The sequence below is a fragment of the Chaetodon auriga genome, chromosome 13, assembly GCF_051107435.1.
Source record: "Chaetodon auriga isolate fChaAug3 chromosome 13, fChaAug3.hap1, whole genome shotgun sequence".
Classification (NCBI taxonomy): Eukaryota; Metazoa; Chordata; class Actinopteri; order Chaetodontiformes; family Chaetodontidae; genus Chaetodon; species Chaetodon auriga.
This window is the reverse complement of record NC_135086.1, coordinates 4,213,669-4,240,045: the sequence shown is the minus strand read 5'-3', so window position 1 is coordinate 4,240,045 and position 26,377 is coordinate 4,213,669. Positions and strand designations below refer to the sequence as shown.

Genomic DNA, 26,377 nt, shown 5'->3' with positions numbered 1-26,377 from the left:
CTCCCTCCCTCTCTGCGCCTCCTTGGAAGAGCAGCATGGCTTCCCCCAACATGACTCTTTGCAGCTCGGGACTCCCATCTGTCAAAACAGATGAGCAACTGATCAATATGTTTTGTATCAGGGAAGCCGTTTCCTCCTCCACTCCCTATTGAAATATTAAACACCACTTATCGAGACGTTTAATCTGGTATCGATATGTCATCAGACGGGGAGGCAGAGGGGCTTTTTTTACGTTTTGTACAGTTTTAATGGCTATTTTGACTCGAAGTGTAAGTGGATCAGAGATGGACCTTGGAAGTATATTTTTTCTTTTGAGCAGCATCTTGTAAGAGGAGATAACATATAGAGAAAAGAAGGCATGGAGAAAGGCATTTTGAGCATGAGACTTAGCATATAAGTGAATATACAGTGCTGCCTTGGATTCAGGGGTCTTTTATGTTATTTCACTTCCTCGCCTTAAAAGCTAATTTAGCCAGCCTTGGCTAGCGTGGAAATGTCTTTTACCATGCTGTGTTACCATTATAATGCCAGGACTGTGGTTAATTTTCTTCCTTTTTCATGTTTTTCTTTAGTAGGACAGTGAAGTATGCTCTAACAAGGTATCCACCTTTGCCATTGGTTGCTTCGGGTAGGCACTTGGCTTAGAAAAAAAAAAAAAAAACGAGTGAAAGCCTCGACAACAAAAGGGAAGAAGAAGTTATGCTCGGAGAAAGAGAGACTTTAGAGGAAGGGAGGGAGAGGAGGGGATGATGGAGGTGAAGGAGGGAGAGAGGGCTTCAGGAAAATGCCGGCCTCAGCAGTAAAAGCAGTCTGGGCCCTCTGCAGCGAGTGTGTTCGCACGTGTGCACACTGGTGTGCTTTTGCCCAGTCGGCATTAACACCCTTCAAAGTCACTGCGACCTGAGGTGAACACCCCTGTGGTGACCAGCGCCCAGCAAACACACAGCCCGACTTCACCCTCCTTCTCTTTCTCCTTCACTGTCCTCCTAACCTCCCTCTAACCTTCCACGTATCCTTCCACTCCCTCCCTCTCTCTGCACCTCCTTTTTGTCCATCCATTTCTTAATGGCTCAGCAGACACAACCTTGCGGTTTCTGTCACCTTTGCAGTCTGCTGTCAGTGGATCTCCACAGTGGAGGCTGATAATGTTTCCTGTGACACCTGGTTAATATTGGTGATACATAACAGAGGGGATATGTGAAATGTTTGTTTATGATTCAGCAGTGGCCTTGCAGGAGGTAATTGTGTCCACTTTGAATGGTGGCACTTCCGACACCGTGGGTCATTTCTGGGCTGGTCTGACAGTAATATGCGTAGTTAGGATGTTGTCTAATTTCAGCCACATTCTCAATACCATGGCTCATTTACTCTCCTCCACATCAACAAAATGATGGGGTTATCACTGAGGGAAGTTCAAAGCACTTGAATCAAACAGGCTTCAAATTAATGTCGAATGCTCGGGTGCATGATTACAACAAAATTCATCTGCAAATGGCAGCATTCATGTAATGTGCCGGCTTTAATCAAACCAACACCAAATGCTTTTTGTAACATGTCAGAAAGTAATGGAGGAAATCTGATTTCCAGCTGTAGTTTTTTTTTAATATATCATGATAATTGTTGCGATAATTGTGGTAAAGTCAGAATGTCAAACTACTACAATTCCCTGCGCAATAGACTAAAATTGAACTTGAATGCTGCCTCTCTCTTAGTCTTCCCTTCTCCTATTGTCTCCTCCAGTTCAGCTAATGCATAGCGTTTTATCCTGACCCACCCCATCCCTCTTAACAAAGACTTTGGAACAGTGCCCTCCACTTAGAAGAAGCTCTTTTTTAAATAATTGAGTTTTATAAGTTCAGCAGCATATTCCCCTCAAAACTGAAAGTGCATTTCAAAAAGTACTTAGACATTATGGATTGACAAGAGGTCATCCCAACCCCACTGACCAGGAGCAATATTGAGTGCTTTCACCTCTTTGTAGTACATTAAAACTTTCTATAACTTCATCTTACCTTTATTAGCATTCAAGGCCACAGGAAGCAAGGGCCAGAGGGTTTGTAATAACCCTGAATGAGTCTTTTAACAATACAGTATATTGCTACCGTACACAAAGCAGTATCAATTACTTCCACTTGGCTGTACCAAAAAGTCCCAGCTCCTTCTGCGAGGCTAATGAATGTAGCATGGTCTGTTTGATACAAGGTCGTGGGACGAGCATAGGGTCAGCCGCTGGTCAACCGTCCAGCTTCAACTAATTGAATGGAAGGAAGCCAGTGGAGGAGGGAATAAAGCTGCCCGTGTCTGGTAGTCTGGTAGAGAGACAGCAAAGCAAGATTGGCCAGAAAAGATCAGGTCCTATCCCATAGATTCCCATAGTGCTAGGGTTAGGGTTAGGGTTAGTGAACGTCAGCATCTGTTTGGAGTAAGGTCGTCAAAAGTATTGATACTTCGGTGCTTTTCCAATACCACATGATTAAAATGATACGACCTCTGGTAACTGTGCAAGTAGAAAAAGTAGAAAGAAAGAGATCTGCTGTCTACAAAGGCTGCAGAGATGAAGCAGTGGGGAAGAAAACCAACTGGTCCTCGACTGTTACAATGAACATTATTAAAAATGTGTTTGTTGGTGACTTTTTCTGAAGCAACAGGTTGTTAATTTAAAAAAAATATGTCTTATTTTATGTGCTGAGACGTTTTTGTTTTTGGTGTTGAGTATTGTTTTTTACACTATTACTGTATCAAAAGTTTCAAATTAAGGTATCGTGACAGCGCTAGTTTGCGCAGCCCAAGAAACATCCAACCTGGCACACACATACCCACACAAACAAACATGAAAACACACACTGGCAGTTTTTTGTAATTAAAAGTGTCTGGAAACAAGCAGTGTTCATTAGCAGAGCGTGGAGGCAGCATCATTAAGCGTTGGGTCAAGAAAGCTGCCAGTTGGCTGCCTCCCCTCTTGTTACAGCGCTTCCCACTGTCACATGATGATGGCTAACCTCAGCTCCCGAATCTGTCAGCCAACACATACAGCGTAGCCTATAGGGACGAGCTCATTAGCCCCGCTACATGCCCGCGAACAAGCTCCCACTTGTGCAGCCCAGCAATCTACCACAACGCTAAGTGCCAGACCGACCGTTTAGAGAGAATCTGTAATTTTCACATTTATGCCGCTAATTTTGGGTGTAACACGCTAATATTTTTAGATTGGGCTGCCCAGTTGGAAATCAGATACTGAACCCTGCCTTTGCTTAGCTCTATCCACGTCTAAGTTTTGTCTTACTTTACACCAAACCTTCTCCGCCTTTCGAGTAAATCCTCCATCATGTCTCTCTGTCAGCCTCTGAGCCCAACCTGAAGCTTCGTTCCCGACTAAAGCAGAAGGTGACGGAGCGCCGCAGCAGCCCTCTGCTCCGAAGGAAAGATGGACCCATCACTACTGCCAAGAAGCGTTCTCTGGACGTGGCCGGTGAGCGCTCTCGTCACCAGAGCTCTTCTGTTTTAATTTGGTGAAGTTAAACATCATGTGTAGTTTTAGTGAAGTTTCGGCTGTAAAAAATGAATTCAAACTTCATGCTGCTGCGTGAGTACATCCCGGAAAGGCTCAAACAAATCGAGGTCAACAATTTAATTTCAGAAAGCTGATTGGCCGTGGCCAGCACGTTAGAAAGATCTGATTTCTCTGCTCTGTGTGTGTTCTAGAGTCTGCATGCAACAGTGCACCAGGCTCAGGTCCCAGCTCCCCCAACAACAGCTCCAGTAACATCCCCAGCGAGAACGGGGTCACCATCTCCAGCAGCCCAGGAGAGGTAACCGACATGGCTGCCAGTGCCATGTGCATGACTGCATACGTACAGGAGCATATCAGTGGCTACAGTAGTAATGTGCTGTGTGTAACACTGTCTACTTTGTGTCTGAACTCTGAGGATTTACTGTAATGTTGTGTGTGTTCAGGCCTCCCTGCTTCAGAGGTTGGCTGCAAGGGAAGGTTCAGTTAGCCAACTCTCTCTCTACACCTCCCCTTCTCTGCCCAACATCACCCTGGGACTGCCAGCCACAGGCCCTGCTAGCACTGTGAGTATAGTCAGTGCACAATATTCTAATGATGCAGCACAGCATTGCTGATTACACCAAAGAATGTTTATGGTGGTGTTTTACATGGACATAAATTGATAAAACAAGCAGCCTCTGTCTGGTTAGTTTACTACGGAGCATAATAATGGGTCCTTCGAAGTCAACAATCACTGAGTTGTTATTTTTCAAGATAGTCTGTGCAGATAAAGAATGCCAAGTCTAAACTGGGTTTCCACTTGTGCATAGAAAAAAAAACAAAGCTCTTATCAATGATTTTTGGCATGAAGATGTCTTACATGTCTGTCTCTCCCTCTGATTCTCTCTCTCCATCTCGCTGCCATTCTGTCTCGTTTGACCTTCCTTTGTCCATCTGTCTCTCTATGTGTCTGCCTCCTTCCTTCTCCGTCCTTCTCTCTCTCTCTCTCTCTTTGTAGATGGTATCAGGACACCAAGATGGTGAGAGTCGTCTGGCATTGCCTGCGTTACAGCAGGGCATTCCTCTGACCCCTCCATTCCTGCCCACTGCCCACCTGCCCTCCTACTTGGCATCTTCAGCTTTGGACAGGGAGGGGGCTGGAGGGGGCACGGCTGGTCACAGCCCCCTTCTGCAACACATGGTACTGCTGGAGCAGGGCCACAATCCGATTGGTCAGTATTCACTGCAGCATTTACTTTCTTTACTCCTCCTTTGAAGGTTTTAAAGTAACAGAAGTGTAAATATTGTAAGCCAGTAGTTAGTGTTGGTTAATTTTTAAGCTAAGTCGCACTGCTCTTAGATGTAATTTCACCCGTGTCTCAGAGGAAAATTGGTTCTTTTTTATGACCTGAAACTCATTTTTGTAAGCTCTGCAATCATTAGTAATGATGAAATTTCACTCAGTAGCTGAATTGCAGTGATTTTAGATGAGTGATTTTAGGGTCTCTACAGGGCATCACAATCGTGATGCATCAGACTTGTTTTTTTCTTTTTTACAAAAACATAGTAATTAATTTGAATTACTTGCGAGTGAAAATGAAGATAAATGTACCCAAAATGTCCATTATAATCCTTCTTTGCAAATCTGATTTAAGTGATAAAGAAAAGCCAAACTCTGCAACTCTCGTGTGGTAATGCCCCTCCAACCATGTCATCGTCTCCCCGCTGTATATCTCAACAATGAAACATATTCACATAGAATAATGACAGCTGAAACTACACTAAGCTGATTCATAAAATGTTAATAATGCTCTCCTGTAACCGCTCTGTCTTTACCATAGTTGGTCTGGGCGGCCTCCCACTGCCATCACCCTCTGTATCCAAGCTCGCGCGGGGCCACCGTCCCCTGGGAAGAACCCAGTCAGCCCCTCTGCCCCAGCAGCAGTGTGGCCAGGCCCAGGCCCTGCAGCAGCTGGTGGTCCAGCAGCAGCACCAGCAGTTCCTGGAGAAACACAAACAGCAGTTCCAGCAGCAGCACATCATCAACAAGGTAGCTCAGTGGGTGCTGGTTAGGGGTGCGCTCGATTGGTCGACTAGTCGATTAAACTGCACGGTGGAGCAGCCGGCCGTTTGTACAGTATGTGTGTGTGTAGGTCTGTGTGTGTGTCTGGGTGTGTGTGTGCATGTGTGTAGGAGTATTTGTCCATCTACTCGAGGCTGATTTGGTTAATGTCCGTGAATCCTGTCTTTGCTCCAAGAGAAGGACGAATCGGCCTGCAATCAGCAAGTCTTTTAGCAGGTCTGTGTTCGTGTATCCCTGCTTCTCCCTGTCACCCTGGCAACTGTGGTCTAGAGGAAGCTGCCTCCGTATATGGTCACACAGGAAGCGTGACTCACTGTATCATTGTGGGTGTGCGTGAAAGAGTGTGTGTGTGTGTGTGCGTGTGCGTGCGTGCGTGCGTGCGTGCGTGCGTGCGTGCGTGCGTGCGTGCGTGCGTGCGTGCGTGCGTGCGTGCGTGTGTGTGTGTGGTGAAATTCCTGTCGGATCTTTGGGCTCTTGGTGACCCCCTCTTCTCCCAGACTCCATGCGGTTGTGACTCCAGCTAATTAAGTCAAAATTAGGTGTAAAACCAGATTATTTTCATGTTACATTAATTTGTGTGAATGCTTTTTTTTGAGCCTCTTAGAATGAGGAACACAGAAACTGTGTTTGAGCCATTCTCATTATTATAAGTAATGATAGCAATGTTGTAACATGACGTTTTTGGATGCTTTAGGCTGTGAGTGTGCTTGTTTTCTTATTTAAAAAACACCCTGTTTCAGCTGGATTGCACTGAACTCTGTTAAGTTGGAAGATTTGCAAAATCACAAGAGGGTGCCTCTAATATTTGTGGGCATGTTCTGGCCCAGTGCTTTAAATTCTTTGTGCATGTGTGAAACAGGATTCCTTCTCTAATTCAGTGTATCAAATCACAGACCACTCATCGCAGATCCATGTTAATTAAGACATTTACTGCAGCCATTTGAGTTGGATGATAACCAGTTAATACATCAGTGCACAGCAAGTAAGATCTCCAAACAAGCAGCGCTGTCTAATGAAATACACATAATGTTTGCTTCCTGCCCGCTTTTAAACGTGCCCATATATTTGTGTTAACTTGAATTTCCTTTAAAAAGAACTGGCTACACAATCTGTCAGGGCACAAGAGGGTACTGAGCAGTGACAGCAAGGCCAGCATCACATGGTGAAAGCTGTGTTCACAGACAACAAGGAGCTCTTTCTCAAATGATTATTGCTTTGATGTAGTTCAATGTAGTGCAAATCAAAGGTTTTTAGTATCTGGAAAAGCAAACCACACATGTAAACGTCTTCAGCAGAATTCGTACTGCGAGCTCCTCCAGTCTGTTCTGAAGAAGCTTCACATTCCAAGTCTCTGTTCTGTCTCCGAGAATCAGCATCTGACAGGTATGAAAACACGTCCCAGATGCTGCTCACTGTTACATCTAATGTCTTTTGGAATAATGGCCGCTGGCGCGGTGGCTCAGCCTCTCAGGGAGCAGGTACCGGGTTTGAACCTGCCGGCCAGCTGAGGCCTCTCTGTGTGGAGTTTGTGTGGTTTCCTCTGGCGTCTCTGGTTTCCTCTCAGATAGGATCGAATACTATGTGTTTGTCTTTACAGTCAGTGTGTCAGCCCTGTGATGGCCTGACTACCTGTCCAGGCTGTGCCACACTGTTCAGGAAAACTTGTTCTTTTTTGGGTCTGTTCAGCTTTTCACAAGTGTTCAGTTCACTTTGGTGACTGGCTGTGGCTGTAGAGCGGTGGAGAGGACGGTGGTTGCTCAGTTAACTGTGTGCCAGCCAGTTCGCCGTACAGCGTGAAAAGGTCAGTTAACTTAAACGATCTCAGAGATATCACCTGAAATACCTCTGGAACTCAACGTATTGTGTGACAGTTTAGCAGTTTCTGCGACGTTTAACGGTTTGTCAGCTTTAATCCGAGCCTTTGTATTCCTTTATCAAAAGCAGAAGCCAGCGTCTGAGTAAGAATAACCTTGAGCGAGTGAGTTGCGTAATAGTAGCAGCGATGATGCACAGTCTAATTATTGGCACCATAACCCGCCAACTTATTAATGCTGTTATTTATGGGCGCACTAACAGTAAAATCACCCAGAGCTGCAAAACAGGTTCTGACGGTGGCATCTACAGACGTCTAAACGCAGACATCTCAAATACTTGTTTTTCCTCACTGTTGCAAAAATCCATCTTGCTGCCATATGGCTGCTGTACAGTCACTGGAATTATACCCAGGAGTCCCATTCTGACAAAATGAAATATAAATAAATCACGTGTCCCCAGCTAGTCTTTACTTTGTTTTGTCTCTTTTCTGCCTCTGGAACAGCACAACAGAATGCGAGATGTTGAAGCACCCCCAAGAAATACTATTGATTGTAGCTTAATAAAGTCAAGTTCTGGAAAACAATACACTTTGTTTTTGACATGAAGAAGTATAGCAGGAGAGATAAGGACCGTCATGGCTGCCATTAGTGTGATACTTACCGTATGTTTGACTTCAGGATCATGAACTATCTTTAGAACAGTGGAACAGTGTGTTTAGTTTCATTCATTTTCCCCGTTCACCATCGGACATCCACCACTTTGTAAAACATGAATCATCCTCGGCCTTCCATCCTTTCCCCGTTCACACTTTTTCGTCAAGTCAGCAATGAAAAGGGGCCCTTCCTGCTAACTTTAAAAGTTGGCTTTAACGGCCGGGCGTGTTGGCAGCAGAGAAAGGAATGAAAGGATCTTGAAATGGATCCAACTCGAGCCTGCTGCCTGCCATTAATTACCTGAGACAGCTAAGGCAGTTCTGTGGTGTTTTCACTTACATGATACTGTTGTGAGAGACACAGATAGTGACAAGAGTCAACTAGTGTCAAGTGTTTGTGTATAAAACCGCCTTCCCTTCTCCACCGCCCGCTCTCGCTGCCCCCCCCCCCCCGACCGATTCAGCGGGCTTACGCAGTGTCTGTCCTCCTTATGGTTCACATCCCAGCAACTATTTCCTCTTTTAAAAAGGAGGGTTGGAAGGAGAGAAAGAGAGCAAAACAAGAGAGAGAGAGAGAGAGAGAGAGAGAGAGAGAGAGAGAGGAAGAATGAGAATCAGAGCAGCAGGAGTGGATGAGTGTTTTGAGTTTGTTTGGAGAAGAGGGACTGGGATGAGGCAAGAGCCTGCTCTCTGACGTCAATGGACTGTTCCCTGGGCAATATGCCAGCCAAGTGTGTGTGTGTCTTTGTGTGTGTGTGTGTGTGTGTGTGTGTGTGTGTGTGTGTGTGTGTGTGTGTGTTCGTTCGTGTTCGTGTTCCATGCACAAACAGTGGTCCACTCCAATCATGACCTACGCATCAAGGTTGAGGTCTTTGACGGCAGGGACAGGGACAGCTGCCACAACAAGATTCCCACAATCGCCCTCTACAATTCTTCCTCTCAGTCTCCCTCATGTCCTTCGCTCCGTTTTTCTCCTCTCTCTCTACCTGGATGTGAATTTAAACTGCCGTCACGGAGGTCCTTTGAGGAGTTTTTAAATAAATGAATAACCTGTCAGAGTTCAGAGTACAGGCCCTGTTTATCGCCGTTCGGACAAAAAGTACGAGTGCCCGGCTGATGCATGTGCACTGCTTTTGTTTGGTGTTTACATATTTTTTTTTTCTTGTGCTTGAACTAATCAGTCAGCTATTTTTGGAATGAAAAACATCTTCAGTTGACCAACACATGTTAAAGCGGTGCGTCATACGTTGGTGTTCTCTCATGTTGTTGAAGCTAAAGTTCTCCTTTTCCTGAAACTGTGATCATTTCTGGCTGTTAATGAAACATATGAGGCCAGTTTCCAGGCTCAACTTATTTAATAATTTATATGTTTTCCCAATTCTGAATCCAAACTCTTCACATTTTTCATTTTACATACGGTTCACTGAGTCCAGTTTTCCTATTTGCAGACACTGATTTGTTGTTTTAGTGCTAGATCCCATATGAATATCACTTCATTCCTCAGTATGGACCCCAGAATGAACAGTTTTATCTGAGAGTGTTCCATGATTTTGTTGAATTTAAGCATACAAGACCCTCTGGAAATCTGACCCCGATCATAGCAGTGTGTTGTAAAACTTCTCTATGGTCCCACAGATCATGTCCAAGCCCTGCGATCAGGTCTCAGCTGCAAGCTCCAGCACCTCAGGGCCGGCCAGGCAACACCAGAGCCACCCAGAGGAAACAGAAGAGGAACTCAGGGAGCACCAAGGGCTCTCCTCCTCATCATCATCCTCCTCCTCTACGTCCGTGCAGGAGACGGGGCCTCTGCGAGGGCTGGTCATCAAGCAGGAGCCGCCAGACCCCCAAGAGCAGGAGGAGAGGGAGCAGAGGGAAAGGCAGGCCGAGAAGGACTTCGTGTTCCGACAGGTAAGGATGCGGGGTGAAGGAGGCGAGGAGGAGGAGGAGGACAGCATCGGGGCCCATCTCAGTAACGTTAGCGTCATGTTTGCATCCAGGTTCAAAGTGACTATAACCTAACACCACGTAGGAGTCTGTTCACTGGTTTAAGGAAAATAGAGGAGCATTATCTGACAGCAGTGACAGATGGAGCCAGCAGTGACTGAATGAAACATTACACTCTGCGTTGGATCCTTCCTGACTGCCCACTCTCCGGAATATTTTAAGCTATATTTGCTTTTTTTCCCCCCCAAGTCACACAAAACATCCTTACACTACATTACATTTCTGCATTATACAATGCAGAGTAGTGTGTTTTCTATGAATGGCTTAGAGCGTGTGCACCTCCTCCACACTGCTCCCTAACACGACTCCATAAGGACAATCACATTCTCATGCCTTCAAAATACACACTGTACACCCACACACAAAAAAAGCCTCTGTTGCACTCGGTCTCCAGTTTTGCATTACTTACCCATGGACTCATGCAACATGCTCAACATTCTCTCTCTATATTGCTTACACTCGATATCTGCGGCCACATGCACACACGTGCACACCCGTACACAGCCAGGAGACGGTGTCCTCATCTGTCTCGCCCATCCCTGCTGTCCGCTCAGCCAAATTCAATCAGGCACTCCCCTCGCTGTCGCCATGGCGTCCATAGTGTAAGCAGACACGCCCATCAGAATTGAACATCAGGGCTGCTTGGTGAGACTCTTCTGAGTGGAAAGATCACCCACGTATTTCCAAGTTTCCGAGCGACTCTTTTCAGATGAAATCATCAATAAGGGCATGCTGTTTCGTTGAATTTGACGGATTGTTTCTTGTGTAGCGTTCTCGGCTGCTCCATCTATAGTCACATGATGAGAGCAATCATGTGAAGTCAACATGTGAGCACTGTATAGAACAGAAAACCACTATCTGCTGTGTGACACTGTATCAACTCCTGTGAAAGCAGCCAGCATTGTGTAGTACAGCCGCTGTGTATTTGCGAGTATCTAGTGCCATCTTCTGGCAAGAGGAGGCTATTGCAGTCATAACAGTTTGTGTCACTGTGTGTGTGTGTGTGTGTGTGTGTGTGTTTGTGCGAGAACAGCAGGCTCTGCTGTTAGAGCAGCAGCGGATCCACCAGCTGAGGAACTACCAAGCCTCCATGGAAGCAGCCGGGTTGTCGGTCAGCTTCGCCGGGCACCGCCCCCTCTCCAGGGCTCAGTCTTCTCCAGCCTCCGCCTCCTTCCCCATGGTCGTACAGGAGCCGCCTGCCAAGCCTCGATTCACTACAGGTCTGTTGAAAAATGATGATGGTGTGGGTCTTACGCACGCACGCTGCAGCTTTTCATTAGCGCGTGTGCACTGCTGTCACACAGACATCTGTCATAAAGTAGAGCAGCAAACAGCAATCTAGGAACACACTTTCATCCTGCAGATTGCAGGTTAGAGGAAACCACACAGCATGATGAGCCATCATATACTGGCGGTGTATATGTTCTAGGCTGTTCGTAGGCCCCTTGATGATACAACCCACTACAAGTGTAATTTGCTGTCCAGAATCACCTCATATCTCTGGAACCTCTCCACATGAGCTCCTGTTTACGATGGAGCAGGTGTAGTAGATAATCACAGCAGAAGACTTGAGGTGTGATTATGGGAAACTGTTCCTGTCCTTCCTGTCTACAAAGATATACAATTACTCTTAAACTGTGTGTGTTTGTGCGCGATGCTGTGTGTGTTTCCAGGTCTGGTGTATGACTCTTTGATGCAAAAGCACCAGTGTATCTGTGGGAACACCACCAGTCACCCAGAGCACGCTGGCCGCATCCAGAGTATCTGGTCCCGACTACAGGAGACAGGCCTGAGAGCGCACTGCGAGGTGAGGCCACAGTTAGACACAGTATGTAAAAGACAATAAATAAAGCCTAATAGAGTTGAATTGTCCTGTCCTGGAGCTGCAGTGAGTCAAGTATAAAAACATTTCTCACTAATAATATGACGGACAGGGTACTTATTCAGAGGTGGCACAGAAAGCCTCTCTCATGGTTTTTATACAGACAGCAGTCTCGCTGGTTACCTGGTGTGTATTTCTCTGTTACATGTAGGTTGTTACGATGACCAGGAGGGGGCAGTGTGTAGCCATTTTCTCTTGACACTCAGCTTTACAAATAACAACAAAGCTTTTTTAGGTTATGGCTTGAAAATGAACTAATTTAACATCTTAATTCTTACACATGCAGACACAGTTGGCCCTCCCTATGCGCACTCCTGAGCTTTAAACCATGTGACTGCCTTCATGCGGCGCTTCACTTTATCCTTGCTATCTTCTTGAGTGACTGGCAGTCTGATTGGTGAGCGTAGAGTTTTAACCGAATGCATAATTTCTATCTGTTTCTTCTTCTCTTTCTTACTCCGTGTATCCAGTGTATCCGCGGACGAAAGGCCTCGCTGGAGGAGTTACAGACGGTCCACTCTGAAGCCCACGTCCTGCTGTACGGAACAAACCCACTGCGGCAGAAACTAGACTGTAAGACATACAGTAACACATGAATACACCCACACAAATTTCTCATCTAGCAGCTTAGATTTCTGGGCAGCCTGTCTGTCAGCCATGCTGTCGTCCACCTGCTGGGAACACCTGAGTGTTGAGATGAACAGTGACACTTCTACACACTGGTCACAAGCACGATGGGTCACAGTAATGTACATGTATACATGCAACATACAGCAGACTAAACCTCAGACCAAGTCCTTCATGTTAATGCCACGAGTCTGCAGCATCTGTTAAAGGAATCTGCTTTAATGCCTAAACCGTGTCATAACAAAAGGCCCAATCTAATAAAGTCCTGGAGGTGTTACGATAAGGTGAGGACCCGCTGATGCTTGTTAACCAAACGTCGCACAGGCTGCTCAGTCACTTAGGTCTGGCCTTTGTGGCTTAAAGTGCAGGTGTAGCCTAAGCAGTCTGTGTGTGTGTGTGTGCGAGGCTGTGTTCAAAAACCTAAGGGGCAAACCCCAGCGGTCATCTTAGCTTTCATTCCAGTGGAGACGTAAATTCCCCTTATTATTACTGCTTACGCAGGAGAATTACCAGATCCTCCTGTGTAGGGTTCAACCTGCAGGTGGTTTTGCACACAGAAAGAGAAGAAAATGGAGAAGAACAAAGTGGAAATGCAATTTGCTACAAACCCAGAAAGGTGGCATCTAGTCAGGGATTAGAGTATTCATATGCGCCGTATTAAATATCTGGTTAGGGACTGTTTCGACACCGTTGAGCACATGTATCTTGGCTGCGTGATACTTGGACCCCTAACCTTGCTAATGCGAGTGCCACGCTCTGCCCGTTGAGCTTCAGAGGTCTGCTGCCCTACTCATGAAACGTTACACTAATCCAGTTGTCAGCACTAGATTCAGATGACTTTAATGTCTTGAAAATTTGGGCAGCGATGTTTTTATATTGAAGAAATTCTTGAAAAATGTATTAACGGGTGTAAGCAAGTCAGATTAAATTCAGAAGCAATAGAGTTCAACATCTGCTCAAGTCAAGAGTTTGATCTGTTTAACATACAACGTTTTGCGTGCAGTTTAATTTGAACGGACGTAAAAAATAAAGGTTTTGTCATTGAGAGGAAAGAGCGTTCTCCAGACCGGCTACATTTCTGTTTATTTTCTGACCTGTCAGAAAACTGAAGCTTATTCATTTCCACTTTCTGTGACAAAACAAATCTCTCTCTGGCCTAAAATCATGACTCCCGCGAGGAGGCCGAGGGTTTGATTATCAGATGCTTTTTTTCCCTTCACCTCGCCCAATTAAAGCTTGCCCCTGTGTACTCTTGCTGTTAGATTAGGTCAGAAAGTCAAATGCTCCGATTCAGGGGTCACGCACTCGTTTGTGGCTGCGGGTCCAGAAAGCTCCCCCCTCACCTGCTAACCTTTCGCTCTCTCTTCCTCTTTTTCCTCATTCTCCCCGTCTTCCTTTCTGTTTCAGGCTCAGTGAGTCCCATGTTTGTGAGGTTACCATGCGGAGGCATAGGGGTAAGTAAGTTAAGCCAAGCTTAAGTCATTTTACAAATATTCACTATGTAATTAAGTATTCGTAATTTGTGTGCCTGATATTGCTTGGAAATTGCCAGTGTTAGTCACGCTAGTTTATTCAGTGGAAAATTGTTGTAATAGACTGTTGTGTTTTTACAACATTGTGTTAATCTAATCAATACCCGTCTGGCACGGCTGCATCAGACTTTGTGATCAACCAAATAAGCATAGTTTCACCATCATCAAATAGTAGTATAAGAGCTGCCTTTCCCTTCGCCCACTCTCTCTCTGCCCCCTGCCTAAATAATGGTCCCATTTGTTCTCATTCCTCCAAACAAGCACACACAATCTGAACACACACACACACACACACACACACACACACACACGCACACACGCACTCCGCCCCTCAAGGACCAGAGGCAACAAAAGCTGTTGCTTGCCTTTCCGCCGTGTTTGTAATTACAACCAGATGTTTTTAGTGTGTGTGTGTGTGTGTGTGTGTGTGTGTGTGTGTGTGTGTGTGTGTGTGTGCGCATGGTCGGGGGTATGTTTTTGTGTTCGGGGATGTTTGTGTGCTAAGGCAGTTGTTGGAAGTGGCGTCTTTTGAAACTGATATGTCGGGACAGTCTCACACCTGTAGATTGTGTGTGTGTGTGTGTGTGTGTGTGTGTGTGTGTGTGTGTGTGTGTGTTTTTCTCGATGTTGAGGATTTCCAAAGGCCAGCCCATCACCCTCCCACCTTCATACACCTCCACTGCTTCTCACTCGCTCCCTCTGCATCTCTGACTCCTCTACATGCCATCCATACCTCCTGGCTCTCTCCCTCTCTCCTCTCCCTCTCTCCCTCTCTCCTCTCCCTCTCTCCTCTCCCTCTCCCTCTCTCCTCTCCCTCTCTCCCTCTCTCCTCTCCCTCTCTCCCTCTCTCCTCTCCCTCTCTCCTCTCCCTCTCCCCCTCTTCCTCCCACCCCGGGGGCTCGCTGCTGCTGCTGCTGCTGCTGTGGTGGGAACAGGACGAGCCGGGGCTCCGCGCTGCTCTGTTCTGCTCTTTATAATGGCAAATGGGACTAAATTGTTGTCTTCCTGTCATACACACAATACAAGTCTCACACACACACACACACACACACACACACACACACACACACACGTTTACAGGGGAAGGGGGCTGAAATTAGGCTGTCAGCCTGCGGAGAACCATCATTCTGTCATACCAGCACGTTCCCGCTCTTTTCTGCCGCCGACACACACACACGCAGACACGCACACGCACACCTTCCCTTTCGCTTGTTCCTGACTAGCTTGCGTCCCACTCCTGGCTTGAGGCAAAACTAACATCAACATGGGAAATAATAAACCGCTCAGTCTCCACATGCTGCTTCGGAACAGCATCTGTTTGTGCTCATTAACCTGACTTGTATATATGATTCAGTTTCCCATTCACTCACTCACTTGGCTCTTCGTTCGCTCGCTCACTCAATCACTGACTCGGCTACTACATGGCGTCCTCCACTTACTCTGTCTTCACGTTCGCCTCCATCAGTCACTCATCAGGAACGCTTCCTTTACCTCCTCGCTCCCTGCTTTTTTAAGTCGATGGTAAATGCACCACACTTTTATGTCATGACAGAGTCCTTCTTGGCACGACTTAAAGCGAGCCCTTTTCTTCCCTGTGGATGTTGTTATGGAGTCCTCCTCCAGCCTTGATCACTCCCGTCACTGAGGAGGATAGCAAAGTGCTCGAGAAGCCGTTGAGTCGCCGAACACGCCGGCTGGTTGAAGGACGGAGCGGGCCGGCTGGGTGGCAGGGGTTAACGCACCAGTCGGCCAGCGGGCCGACTGAAAAGCCGTCAGTGTGGATGAAAAGGCCAGTTGTCTGTCTGGTTAAAGCTGACATATTCAGAGTAGAAGAGCCCCGGGATTACATCAGAAAGCCTCGCTAGAGCTCTGGCATGGGCCGCTCCGCACATGTGTGTACGGTTCAAACACATTGACATACAGACCTTCCTTTTCTTCTTTTCCTCTGCCAGCTTCTTCTCTCTGTGTTTATCATGTGCTCCATCTGCCTGCAGTATCTGCCATGCCTGATGGAGGGTGTGTATGTTATCCTGTGCATGGCCCCGCTTGCAATCAGTCCCATAGAATACTGTGCTCCATTTGGCTCGTACGGTATGCCTGTGTGTGTGGATGTGTGTGGATGTGCGTGGATGTGCGTGGATGTGCGTGGATGTGCGTGGATGTGTGTGGATGTGCGTGGATGTGCGTGGATGTGTGTGGATGTGCGTGGATGTGCGTGGATGTGTGTGGATGTGCGTGGATGTGCGTGGATGTGCGTGGATGTGCTGTTGTGATCGGGGCTGAGGGCTGAGCGTGCCTCAGCATTAATCGGGCTTGACCACTGAATGGCAGCGCTATGTGTGAACATACTCAAACATGCACTCACACACACACAATTATATAAAAATCGATGATTAAATCTTATTTTCACTCAATAAAACAAACAATAAACCCAGAATTTCCTGTTTGTTTCCATCCAGACTTAAAATTTTCTCTCCTCACAGTTAAAATTTGTCATCCAAGACTTCATATCTGAAGTTAAAAATACATATAATTGATACTGATTTCATCTATATATTAATTTGTCAACATATTGGCTTCCCTTTATCTGAAATTTGACACATACAAATTATAATAAATACCAGAATGAGGCATTATCTTGCGTTCGCTCCTCAGTGTGCTAAAGTAAACATTCAGAAATGATGGTGTCTGTTCCAGGTTTGACCGTTTGTCTGTATGAGTAAGCTTCTAAATATGCGTCACTGCCTCTCGCTCTATTGTTTTCTCTCCATGTCAGTGAAAACATTTTCCAGCAGTCGCTCAAGTGCCATTTTCAAAGACCAACTTTGATGTGAAATAACACAAGCTAAATGATTTCAAGCGACCTCGCAGTTTTACAATTGCTGTGCCACTGAAGTACTGTAAACCACACCATCAAATATCCCTGGATGGATGGAAAACAGTATAAAGTTGCATATTTTTTGCTCCTTTTAAAAAATGTGATACAAACAACAGATGACTGCATGCGCGCCCGTGTGATTGTGTTTGCAGGTGGACAGCGACACTATTTGGAATGAGGTCCACTCGTCCAGCGCGGCTCGTCTGGCCGTCGGCTCGGTCGTCGAGCTCGTCTTCAAAGTGGCGTCGGCAGAGCTGAAGGTTAGTTCAGATGCTTTGTCGAGACAAACGAGCAGCGAAGACTCGGCTGTTCGCTGATTTATTTTTAGGGGTTGGAATTACTGAAGGATGTTGTGCATTTGTCGTGTCTGTGTGGCCTTTACATGTGGGTAATTCTGTGTGTGCAGTTAATAACCTTTTAAGATGGAGCCAACATGAAACAAAGCTCAGATGGACCAAAATAGATCCGTGACTGGAACTTTGAAGGTTTTGATTTTAGTCTGCTTGTCAGGTTTGACTCCATTTTCCAGCTGAGTTAGAGGCAGAGCAAATGCTCAATGCACATGGATGATCATGTAAAGGTGGATTTCAGAAAAACTGCTAATGGTTAATCAAACTAGTTTTGATTAATCCCACATGGATTGAAGGATTAAAGGTTGGTCCATTCACACCTCCAAACACCTTAAGAAGAGAGAAACCTCCTTCCACATCTTTCCAAGTCTCGTTAGCACCTCCTAGACAGACATCCCCTCCCCCGTCATGCTTTGCCCACCAGCCAGCCTTCCTGTGTCTGTGGCAATGGCTGCTTACTGTTTGAACCCAGCGGGGAGGCCCGGCACACGGGCACTGCAAATGCCAACAGTCCCCACTAACAGGCCTGTTTTATTAGTGCTACACCACAGCCACCTGCAGAGCAGCCGGCGCACTTGGTGTTAGCTAGCTGTGCTAGCTTTTAGTACTTCTTCTACATGCAGGCATTATTACATTTGAGAAATAATGGCCGGGTCTTTCTGTATAGTACCTTGTGTAACTGGTAATATTAGCGTTTGAAGGGAGAGTCGAATGGCTCACAGCCCAGGAGGGAAAACGCTGAACTTAACTGAAGCATCGGTAATATGGACTTGCTTCAGCTAGGGTTAAAGTTCACAAGTATCGACTTGCCCTCAGCTTAACCTGATCTTAACACGTACATGCACATGTGTGCACACGCACACGCACACATTCACGCTCACACGCTTACACACATGCAGATGGTCCTCTGAGGAGCCTCCGCAGCCAAATGACCAAATTCCACCTGCACCAACAACTCTCTGAACTCCACAGAAGGCATAAATCTACTCCACACACACACACACACACACACACACACACACACACACACACACGTCTGTCTCTCTCATCTGTTACTTTCTATTTCTCTCCTCATATCTATTTTCATCTGTTGTTATTTCTCCCCTGCATGGAGACACAGTCCACCTCCCCTTGTCTCTCAGACACCTACATGCACACTGTGTCATGCAGCCTGCGTGAACCAAGTGTCTTCAAACCAGCTGAGTCGGTTGTCTCTACAATAAACTCTCGGCTGACTGCTAATCCACAGCAGCTGACTCAACATCATTAGTCCGGCTTCCCTCGCTCTACATCAGCCTGAACATCTATCTAATGTCCCCACGTAGCAGTGGGAGCCCCAAAAACAGTTGCTGCGAGTCCCGCAGGCCCCTACCTTAACAAAGCTCCCCTTGGCTGACCCGATGTCAGCGTCTGTGTCTGTGTGCATACGTGCACGCTTTGAAATTATTGTGCCTGTGAGAAACAGTTTTAAATCTTCAGCTAAAGAAAGAGGAATGCTGGTGAGAGGATTAAGTTTGGTGTTTGCAGACACGGGTCATGACATTCAGTTAATTTTGCTTTTAATTATTGTGTTTGTGGTGTTTTTTGTGGTGTTACTGTTACATGTCGCCGAGGAGGCTGCTGGATATGTGAAAGCAAGGAAGATTTCTCAACACTGTCTGACCTCTCAGTCTCTCAGAGAGAAAGAACACGTTAAACACGCTCACGCTGGTCCAGTGATCCGTCACACAGATGCAGCTTCCATGGGCCGCGGTGGTTTATGTGCACTAACTGTTTGAACTGTTCTGTGTGTGGATGATTTTTGCTTTCCCCGACAGAACGGGTTTGCTGTTGTGCGACCACCTGGACACCACGCTGAGGAGAGTACGCCCATGTAAGAACACTTCTTCATGCCCTAAATTTCGCCTTAAATTCAATTCCCTTCAGAACAAACCTTTTCTCTGCATGTCCGCCTGCTTCTTTTCTGGAGAAGCTTTGTCAGCCTCATCCGTTCAGACAGCCTGCTTCGTGTGTGCATGCACATATTGAAATTTCTGCTTAGTTTGTGTTGCTTTTAATTTGAAGTCATGACTGTATTTAAGCACAGTATTGCTCAAGCTTGAGAATATAATGACATTTCAGAGAGTTAATAGTGATGTCTCGTTACTGTTCTGTCTCAGGGGGTTCTGTTACTTCAACTCCGTCGCGATAGCAGCCAAGCTCCTGCAGCAGAGGCTCAATGTCAGTAAAATCCTCATCGTGGACTGGGTGAGTTCCACACACAACACAGTGGGTTACCATCTGTTTAGAGGATGCACAACTGTGTGTAGGTGTACAGCCTCCTCTTCAGCGGTTTGATGTTAGTTGGATTTCATTCCACCAGCCTAGATTAATTGGCAATAACACACGCAGGATGCGGTTTAAGGTGTAGTTGCATCATCAGAGAAATCAATTCTGGTTACTTACTGTAAGTTTGTAACTGGAAGGCTCAAAGATTTGTCATCTGACAGAAGGACAAATGTCCCTGTGCCTTCAACCAAACGATGATATTACCACAATTAATGAAAGTAACTGTCTGAAATAAGTATTCTCTGTGGACGGGATCTTCATCGTCTTCAGAGGATGGTTCCTGGGTTGGTTAATATCCTCCATAAGCTTTCCTGTTCTCTTACTCCAAAAAGTCAATGTTGAACAAGACATCTGATAAGTAGTACGCAGGTTCTCATTGCATTTCCAGAGTATTTTCATCATCCTGAGTGAGAAACCTTTGATTTGGTTTTAGTGACCCGGTTCGTCAGCTCCTCCTTCACAAAGAAAGAAAGAACTGACCCTTCGGCTATAAATATATCACAATCATCAGTATGTTCTCTTCATTGTTTTTGAATTGTGAGAGGTAATGGACATTGCAGCCAGACATTTTGGCTGTAACTGGTGTAAAATAAACCACACTCAAACCCAAGAATACATGTATGTGCCCATCAGACCACTGGTTCCAGCTCAAATCTATAATTCCATTATTAGAACAGAGCAACAGCCAAAACTTGAACACTGTGCTTGTTATGAGAGAGAAAGGCTTAAAATATCAACTATTTAGGTCAGACAATGTCCTTTTTTTTTCAAAGGAGAGACAAAGTAATTTATAAGAAGGTATGACGGTCGTGTCTAGGAGAGCTGCTGTGCAGTGGCGTCCCCGGCTGGTCATGGCCATTCCCAGAAGCCTTTGAAGGGCCTTTTCATTTCCTCTCTGTCTGTCACAGGGGGACTTTTAGTGCAGCGAGCAAACTCATTGTCATGCCACTCTGCCTCCAGCCAACAGGGACATTTTTAGGATCAGTGTATTAAAGCATTCTTGGGATATAGACAATGAGGTCATTTAATTGATGTCGTGAAGTTGAGTGTTTTATTGAATCCTGCTGACCGTCCCTTTTTGAAATCACAGCAGACTGCAGCTGAGATACAGACTTGACTGTCTGGCAGTGTTTCAGTCGCTGAGTGTCACTGAGTTGGTCTCGGTGCAGGTGCAGGAGGTGATAGTTGTGTCTCCGTGAAACTCATTGTCCAAATCTTCTTTTCTGTCTGTAGTGTTACTTGATTGTTTCATCCACAAGAGTCAAAGGCTTATTACACTGAGAACAATCTTATTTCCTTTCTTAATCACTATTTTTCCCACATTCTGTGTAAGATTTTGCCTTGAGTTGTCCCTTGCTGATGTTTCCAGGATGTTCACCATGGTAATGGCACCCAGCAGGCCTTCTACGCAGACCCCAGTGTTCTCTACCTGTCTCTGCATCGCTACGATGATGGGAACTTCTTCCCTGGCAGTGGAGCGCCTGACGAGGTGGGAACCAGCACCGGACCGTCTCTCTGTCCACCTGTTTGTCTGAATTTATGAAGAGCCAGTTGTGCATGTTTGTGTGTGTGTGTGTGTGTGTTTTGCAGGTGGGCAGTGGCGCAGGTGTAGGCTTCAATGTGAACATGGCCTTCACTGGAGGACTGGAACCTCCTATAGGTGATGCAGAGTACTTGGCTGCGTTTAGGTAAGACAGTGATATCACCGGCTGCTTCAGAGAAATCTGTCACTTGCACGTTTAATTCGTTGTCAGGTTAAATATCTGACATGAACACGTCTTGGAGGGAAAGCTATGCAGTGCACAGTTTGATAAATGATGTTTTGGGGGCTGTTGAGTAGGTAGGGAACTCCTCCTCATGCCAGGCCTGATTTCTATTAGGTCCACACACACACACACACACACACACACACACACACGTGTAAAACATACACACATCGTTTGAAAGGCCGGCGAGCACACAGGCATGGACTCACCACCACCATGAACATGCCTCATGCACGTGTCTGGTCCATGCAGCTGGTAAGGAGCAGGTCTGGACTGGTTCCAGCACTCTTTGAAGATGAACCTGTGTTTGCGACCGTGTGTCCGTCTGGCCTGAGCCAAACCCATCAATCTGACAGGCCACTGTCTTCTCGCAGCTTTCGGCACGCAACCCCCGGAAGCACACCTTAGCCCGTTAATGCACCCCAGACCCCTGTGCGCTCCAGCTCTCCCCACTGTTTCTCACCCTCTTTCTGCACGAGTGTGCTGATGACAACCACCTAAAATATAATATATCATTCTACAGACATTATTTATAATCCATCACTGGAGCCAATAGCGAGTGCAGTATGCCTCACTCTTAAGTTGCTGTTTTTCTCCGTCTATATTGATACACAGAGCAGTGTCTGATTCACATGACTGAAGTACGACTGATCAGGAACACACAGAAAAACTAAAAACTGCGTACAGTATCGAATGAACTCTCAACAAAGGTCATCGGCTGGAACTGAACCAGCGTGTAGTAACCACTGGGCTACCAAGACTCTCCACTGGATCAGGCTTAAAGATGATTTAAAAAAACAAAAAAAAAAACATGATTTATTCTAAACTCCGGGTGGTGAAGGCTGCTGTCTTTACTGCTATTCATGTAATATCTAAGCCTGTCTTTAACCTCCACATTGCTGATCTTCAGTCAGTCTTAGGCGTGGCACTGAATTCAGTTAAATGACGGTTAATGCCGGCCCTCAGACTTCTTCTCCTCCCTTGCTTCGGTGGACTGGAGAGTGGCATCAAACTCCTGCAGGGTCTCATTCAGAGCGTCGGCGCTCCATTTGTTTTTGTGTGTCTCTCAGTGTATTAACTTCCTATTTCATTGTTTTGTTTGTTTGTCTGTGGATGTGTGTTAATCTCATCTTTTTCATCTGGTGTCTAATTATTTCTCCCTGTGTTAATTCCTAGCTTGTTAACGCCTTGCAAGAAAGTGTGAACAGAGGTCTTGACTGCCTCCTTGGTGCGATGATAACTCATTTTAGATACAGACTTCAGACTGCGCATTGATTTAGAACAGTAGACAGAGACTTTCACAGGGACTTCTTCATAGGTGTCCATTATCAGGATCTAATGAACACCCTGCAGCCAATCAGAATCAAGTATTCCATTCAGACCATGGTATAATGTACAGTAAACTGAGTTTTGAGGTTGACCTTTGACTCTTGTAAGTTGGACATGTTCCATCTGTGTTTTGGCCAATCAGTGCATTCCTCATGTTGATCAGTCGCTCACTGTGCTTTAGTTAAACCACTCTGTTAACATAAAAAACTAAAACATTTTTATTATACAGTAGTTTTGCTGTGTGTGTGTGTTTGTTCAAGGATGTGAACATGCATGAGGAGAGGCGTGTGCTATTAAATCAGTATTCTTTACATCATGGAGAAGATCCAAAGATATAAAATGAAGCAGAACAAGAGTTTGGGTGTGTATCACCTCAGACCCTGACGCCATTAATCCCCCAAGGCTGTAGCAGCATTGGACAATTCATAGGTCCCACAGGACAGCGGCAAACCTGTATCACAGCTCATAGATCTACCACCCACATGCCTGTACCACGCTCGTACACATGCACGCTCAAAGTAACACAGTTGCAGATGCAGAACAGTCATTTGTTACGTACATGCAAATGCACAAGCTGCACACGGGCTCATAGAAATGCAGAAGGGCTTGGCTCAAACTAACATGAAGGTGCATGAATATGCACAAAAACACAGAGACGGACACACAAACGTTCACACCTGCAGCTTTTACATTCAGCGTGCTTACACATTTACAACCACATGCAGACAGACACGTGCGCGGACACCTGAGACACACAGCCTCTCTCTTCCAGCCTCTTTGTTTATCTGTGTGTTGTGGTCCTCTCCTTCCCCCTCCTCGGGAGGGGATGCGTGCCTTGCAGCCGGCACCTTCCCATTCCTTGGCTGGCCTGTGCCACGTTGCATTTGCAGGGGATCAAGTCTGAGCCTCCAGAAAGCACAAAGAAAAAAGATAAGAAAATTGGCCCTAATGAAAACCAGAAGCACCGTCTCTCTCTCTTTCTCTCTCTCTCTCTCTCCTCCTCCTCCTTTCACTCCCTCTTCTGCCATGAACTTGGAAAGACGAGAGAGGAGGAGAATTAAAGTTAATTCAAACCAGCTCTCCGCAGGGCCAGATGACAGGGCTTTGAAGTGTAAGTGTGCGTGTGTGAGTTTTTCGCTCTCTTATTCTCTCTCTCCTCTCTTGCTCTCCTCTATTTTTTTATGAACGGAGGGGGAAAGCCTTGAAGCTCTGCACTTTAACCATTTGTTGACTGCTTTCATGAGCACTGCTCCCTCTTAAGGACAGAGTGTATTTTCTTCTGCAGTGGGCCTCGCCTGGCCCTTTACTGCATGGGTGAGGTTGAATCTCTCCAGTGGTAACGGCTCATAATTTGGAGGCTTTTTAATACTATATAATCATTAAAAACCTGGGAATCAGCTGATAATGGTGATAATCTCTGGTAAATACTGGCAGATTGTCTCTTGCAGTAGTAACTAGTTTATTTTGCTGTATTTTAATAAGACAAATCTGAAGAACTACTAAAATTTGAATTATTAAATGCTATATCTGCAGCCCGTCGTCCACCTTCAGTGTCACATTTCATCCCTTTGCCCCCCATGTTAGAAACCCGGAGAACATTGGATTAGAAGGTATAATCAACATGTGGAAATGAGGGACTGGAGTAATTACACGGAGATGAGTAGTCCTGAGAGAGTTTTCCTTGGCTCAAAAAATTCACACCATGCCAAGACCTACTGCTGCATTAACCTGTGTGAGTACATTTGTGTGCACTTGAAACTATGTTGGATGATTGTTGGTAAAAATTGGATGCACTCAGCGGGATCAAAAGAGGGATATTTAGTGAGAGCAAATGGAAAAGTGGCCCTTTGTGAGGTTAAGCTTGGTCAAGTTAGTAGTCCATAAAGTCAATGTTAGGAGGGTTTGATGGACAGAGAGATGTTGTGTGTGCACAGAGGCAGAGATGGTGGTCAGCATGGACACGTCACAGCTTCTCTCCCAAATGCAGTATTTCACCATCCACAGTATAAAACACGTGATGGAGCATCGTTATTTATTCAAGTCAGATCTGTTGTCCTACATACAACCACTAATGAAGACTTAAAGGGGAACTCCACCAGTTTTACACTTCAAGATCAGTTCACCCATCGTAGGGAAGACTTCTCAGCCTGTGAAAAAGGTTCACTGGCTCTAAGCCCTTTGGCGGAGTTTTCTAAAGTCTGGGAAAGGATAAGTGCAAGATCCAGTGTTTTTGGAGCTCAACCTCTGCTCTAAAGCCCCATCTTTATGAATGGCAGAATTAAACTGCTGGCATTTAATGACCACCCAACAATCCCACAAACACAGGTCCAAGCCCAGCGTTCCACAGCTGATAGTTTGACACATGCACCTGTTGCTAGGTAAACCAAACAATACAAAACAAAAGTTTACACCACATGCTTACCCAAGTAATTCCACTCACAGCAAGATCCATCCATGAGAGAGCCAGCAGTGGTGGAGATCGCAGCCTCTTCGCTCAGGATGTCCCATAGCTTACAGCTCAGTTGTAAACTCAACCCTCCCTTAATTAACAGAAAAGCTTTTTCATCTCCACATACGTAGCCTCTGATTCACGCACAATTAGCCTTCCCCAAAACCACTAGCTTCCCTTCATGCCAGTCTGCTAATTGATTACTGTGGGTTTTTATTTCCTTAAATGTCAGGATATTATTGCAGGGGTTGGGGGTTGGAACTGATGACACCAGCAGTTTTTCATCATCGTGACCAGAACCGTCTCTGTCAGTGTTCAAGGTTGGAGGAGGGGGGCAGGGGAGCCCTCAGTAGTTCAAGTGTCCTTGGCGGTCCAGGTTTCCCCCTGCGCCGTGTGTCAGCCCACATGCTCGCCTGTGGCCAGCTCCCTGTAGTGTGGGGTCTTTTATGGCCCAAATGTTAATGGGCCAAGGCTGTGTGTGTGTATGTAAGTTTGTGAGTGGGCGGAGAAGGACGGAGGAAACCTGCGAACACATGCGATAAACTCTGAAACGAGGGCTGGGAAATATTAACGTCCTTAAGCAGAGTCGTTCTTCATTTCACATAATTCTCTACTTGGTGTTGTTGAATGCTGTCTGATTGAAAACGGATCATGTTTTTCAGGCCACTTTTCGCTTGCCGTAATGCCGACTGTTCATTCATGTCCTTACTCACTCTTGGTCCATGATTTCTTTCTAGACTCCTCCCTCACAGGCATCGCCCTCTTTCATTTTCTTGCTCTCTGTATCTTTTTCTCTCTCGCTCAGACTTTTATCTTCCATCCTCTTCCTTCATCTTTACATGACGTTTTCCTCCGACACTGTGCCAGATGCACGCTAACACACAGTGACGCACGCACTCTGTGTATCCTTGCTGTCTGGGACTACCAAAAGGCTCCTAATACTACCTCCCGCCTCTCCCTCAGACAGCTGTGTGTACGTATGTGTGTTGTGTTGTGGTGGGGGGTGTGGTGTGCGCAGTTAAGGGTTATAATTTGGTGGTGAACAAGAGATGGAAAAACCGGTGGCCTGCGGAGTTCAGGGCACGCTGCTTGCCCACAGCCAGCAAACCAGCACCGTGTTCCTGAGGTCGGCAAAGTACAGAGGACCTACGACGGAACCCTGTGGTACTCCGTCAGTCGCAGACCTCACCAA

The 26,377-nt window shown here is 46.0% G+C and overlaps 1 protein-coding gene across 5 annotated transcripts in view; it reads left to right on the top strand.

Moving 5' to 3' along the window:
* hdac4 (histone deacetylase 4) overlaps window positions 1-26,377 on the top strand; it is a 119,835-nt gene that overhangs the window by 75,090 nt on the left and 18,368 nt on the right. For all 5 annotated transcript variants that reach the window (XM_076746757.1, XM_076746758.1, XM_076746756.1 and 2 more), the window contains 15 exons: window positions 3,341-3,469; window positions 3,703-3,809; window positions 3,955-4,074; window positions 4,509-4,722; window positions 5,332-5,540; window positions 9,676-9,948; window positions 11,078-11,264; window positions 11,718-11,851; window positions 12,397-12,499; window positions 13,961-14,007; window positions 17,116-17,223; window positions 19,131-19,186; window positions 19,473-19,560; window positions 21,011-21,130; window positions 21,232-21,329. In XM_076746757.1, the coding sequence (XP_076602872.1) occupies window positions 3,341-3,469; window positions 3,703-3,809; window positions 3,955-4,074; window positions 4,509-4,722; window positions 5,332-5,540; window positions 9,676-9,948; window positions 11,078-11,264; window positions 11,718-11,851; window positions 12,397-12,499; window positions 13,961-14,007; window positions 17,116-17,223; window positions 19,131-19,186; window positions 19,473-19,560; window positions 21,011-21,130; window positions 21,232-21,329 (1,993 nt within the window). The remainder of the gene's footprint in view (window positions 1-3,340; window positions 3,470-3,702; window positions 3,810-3,954; window positions 4,075-4,508; window positions 4,723-5,331; window positions 5,541-9,675; window positions 9,949-11,077; window positions 11,265-11,717; window positions 11,852-12,396; window positions 12,500-13,960; window positions 14,008-17,115; window positions 17,224-19,130; window positions 19,187-19,472; window positions 19,561-21,010; window positions 21,131-21,231; window positions 21,330-26,377) is intronic.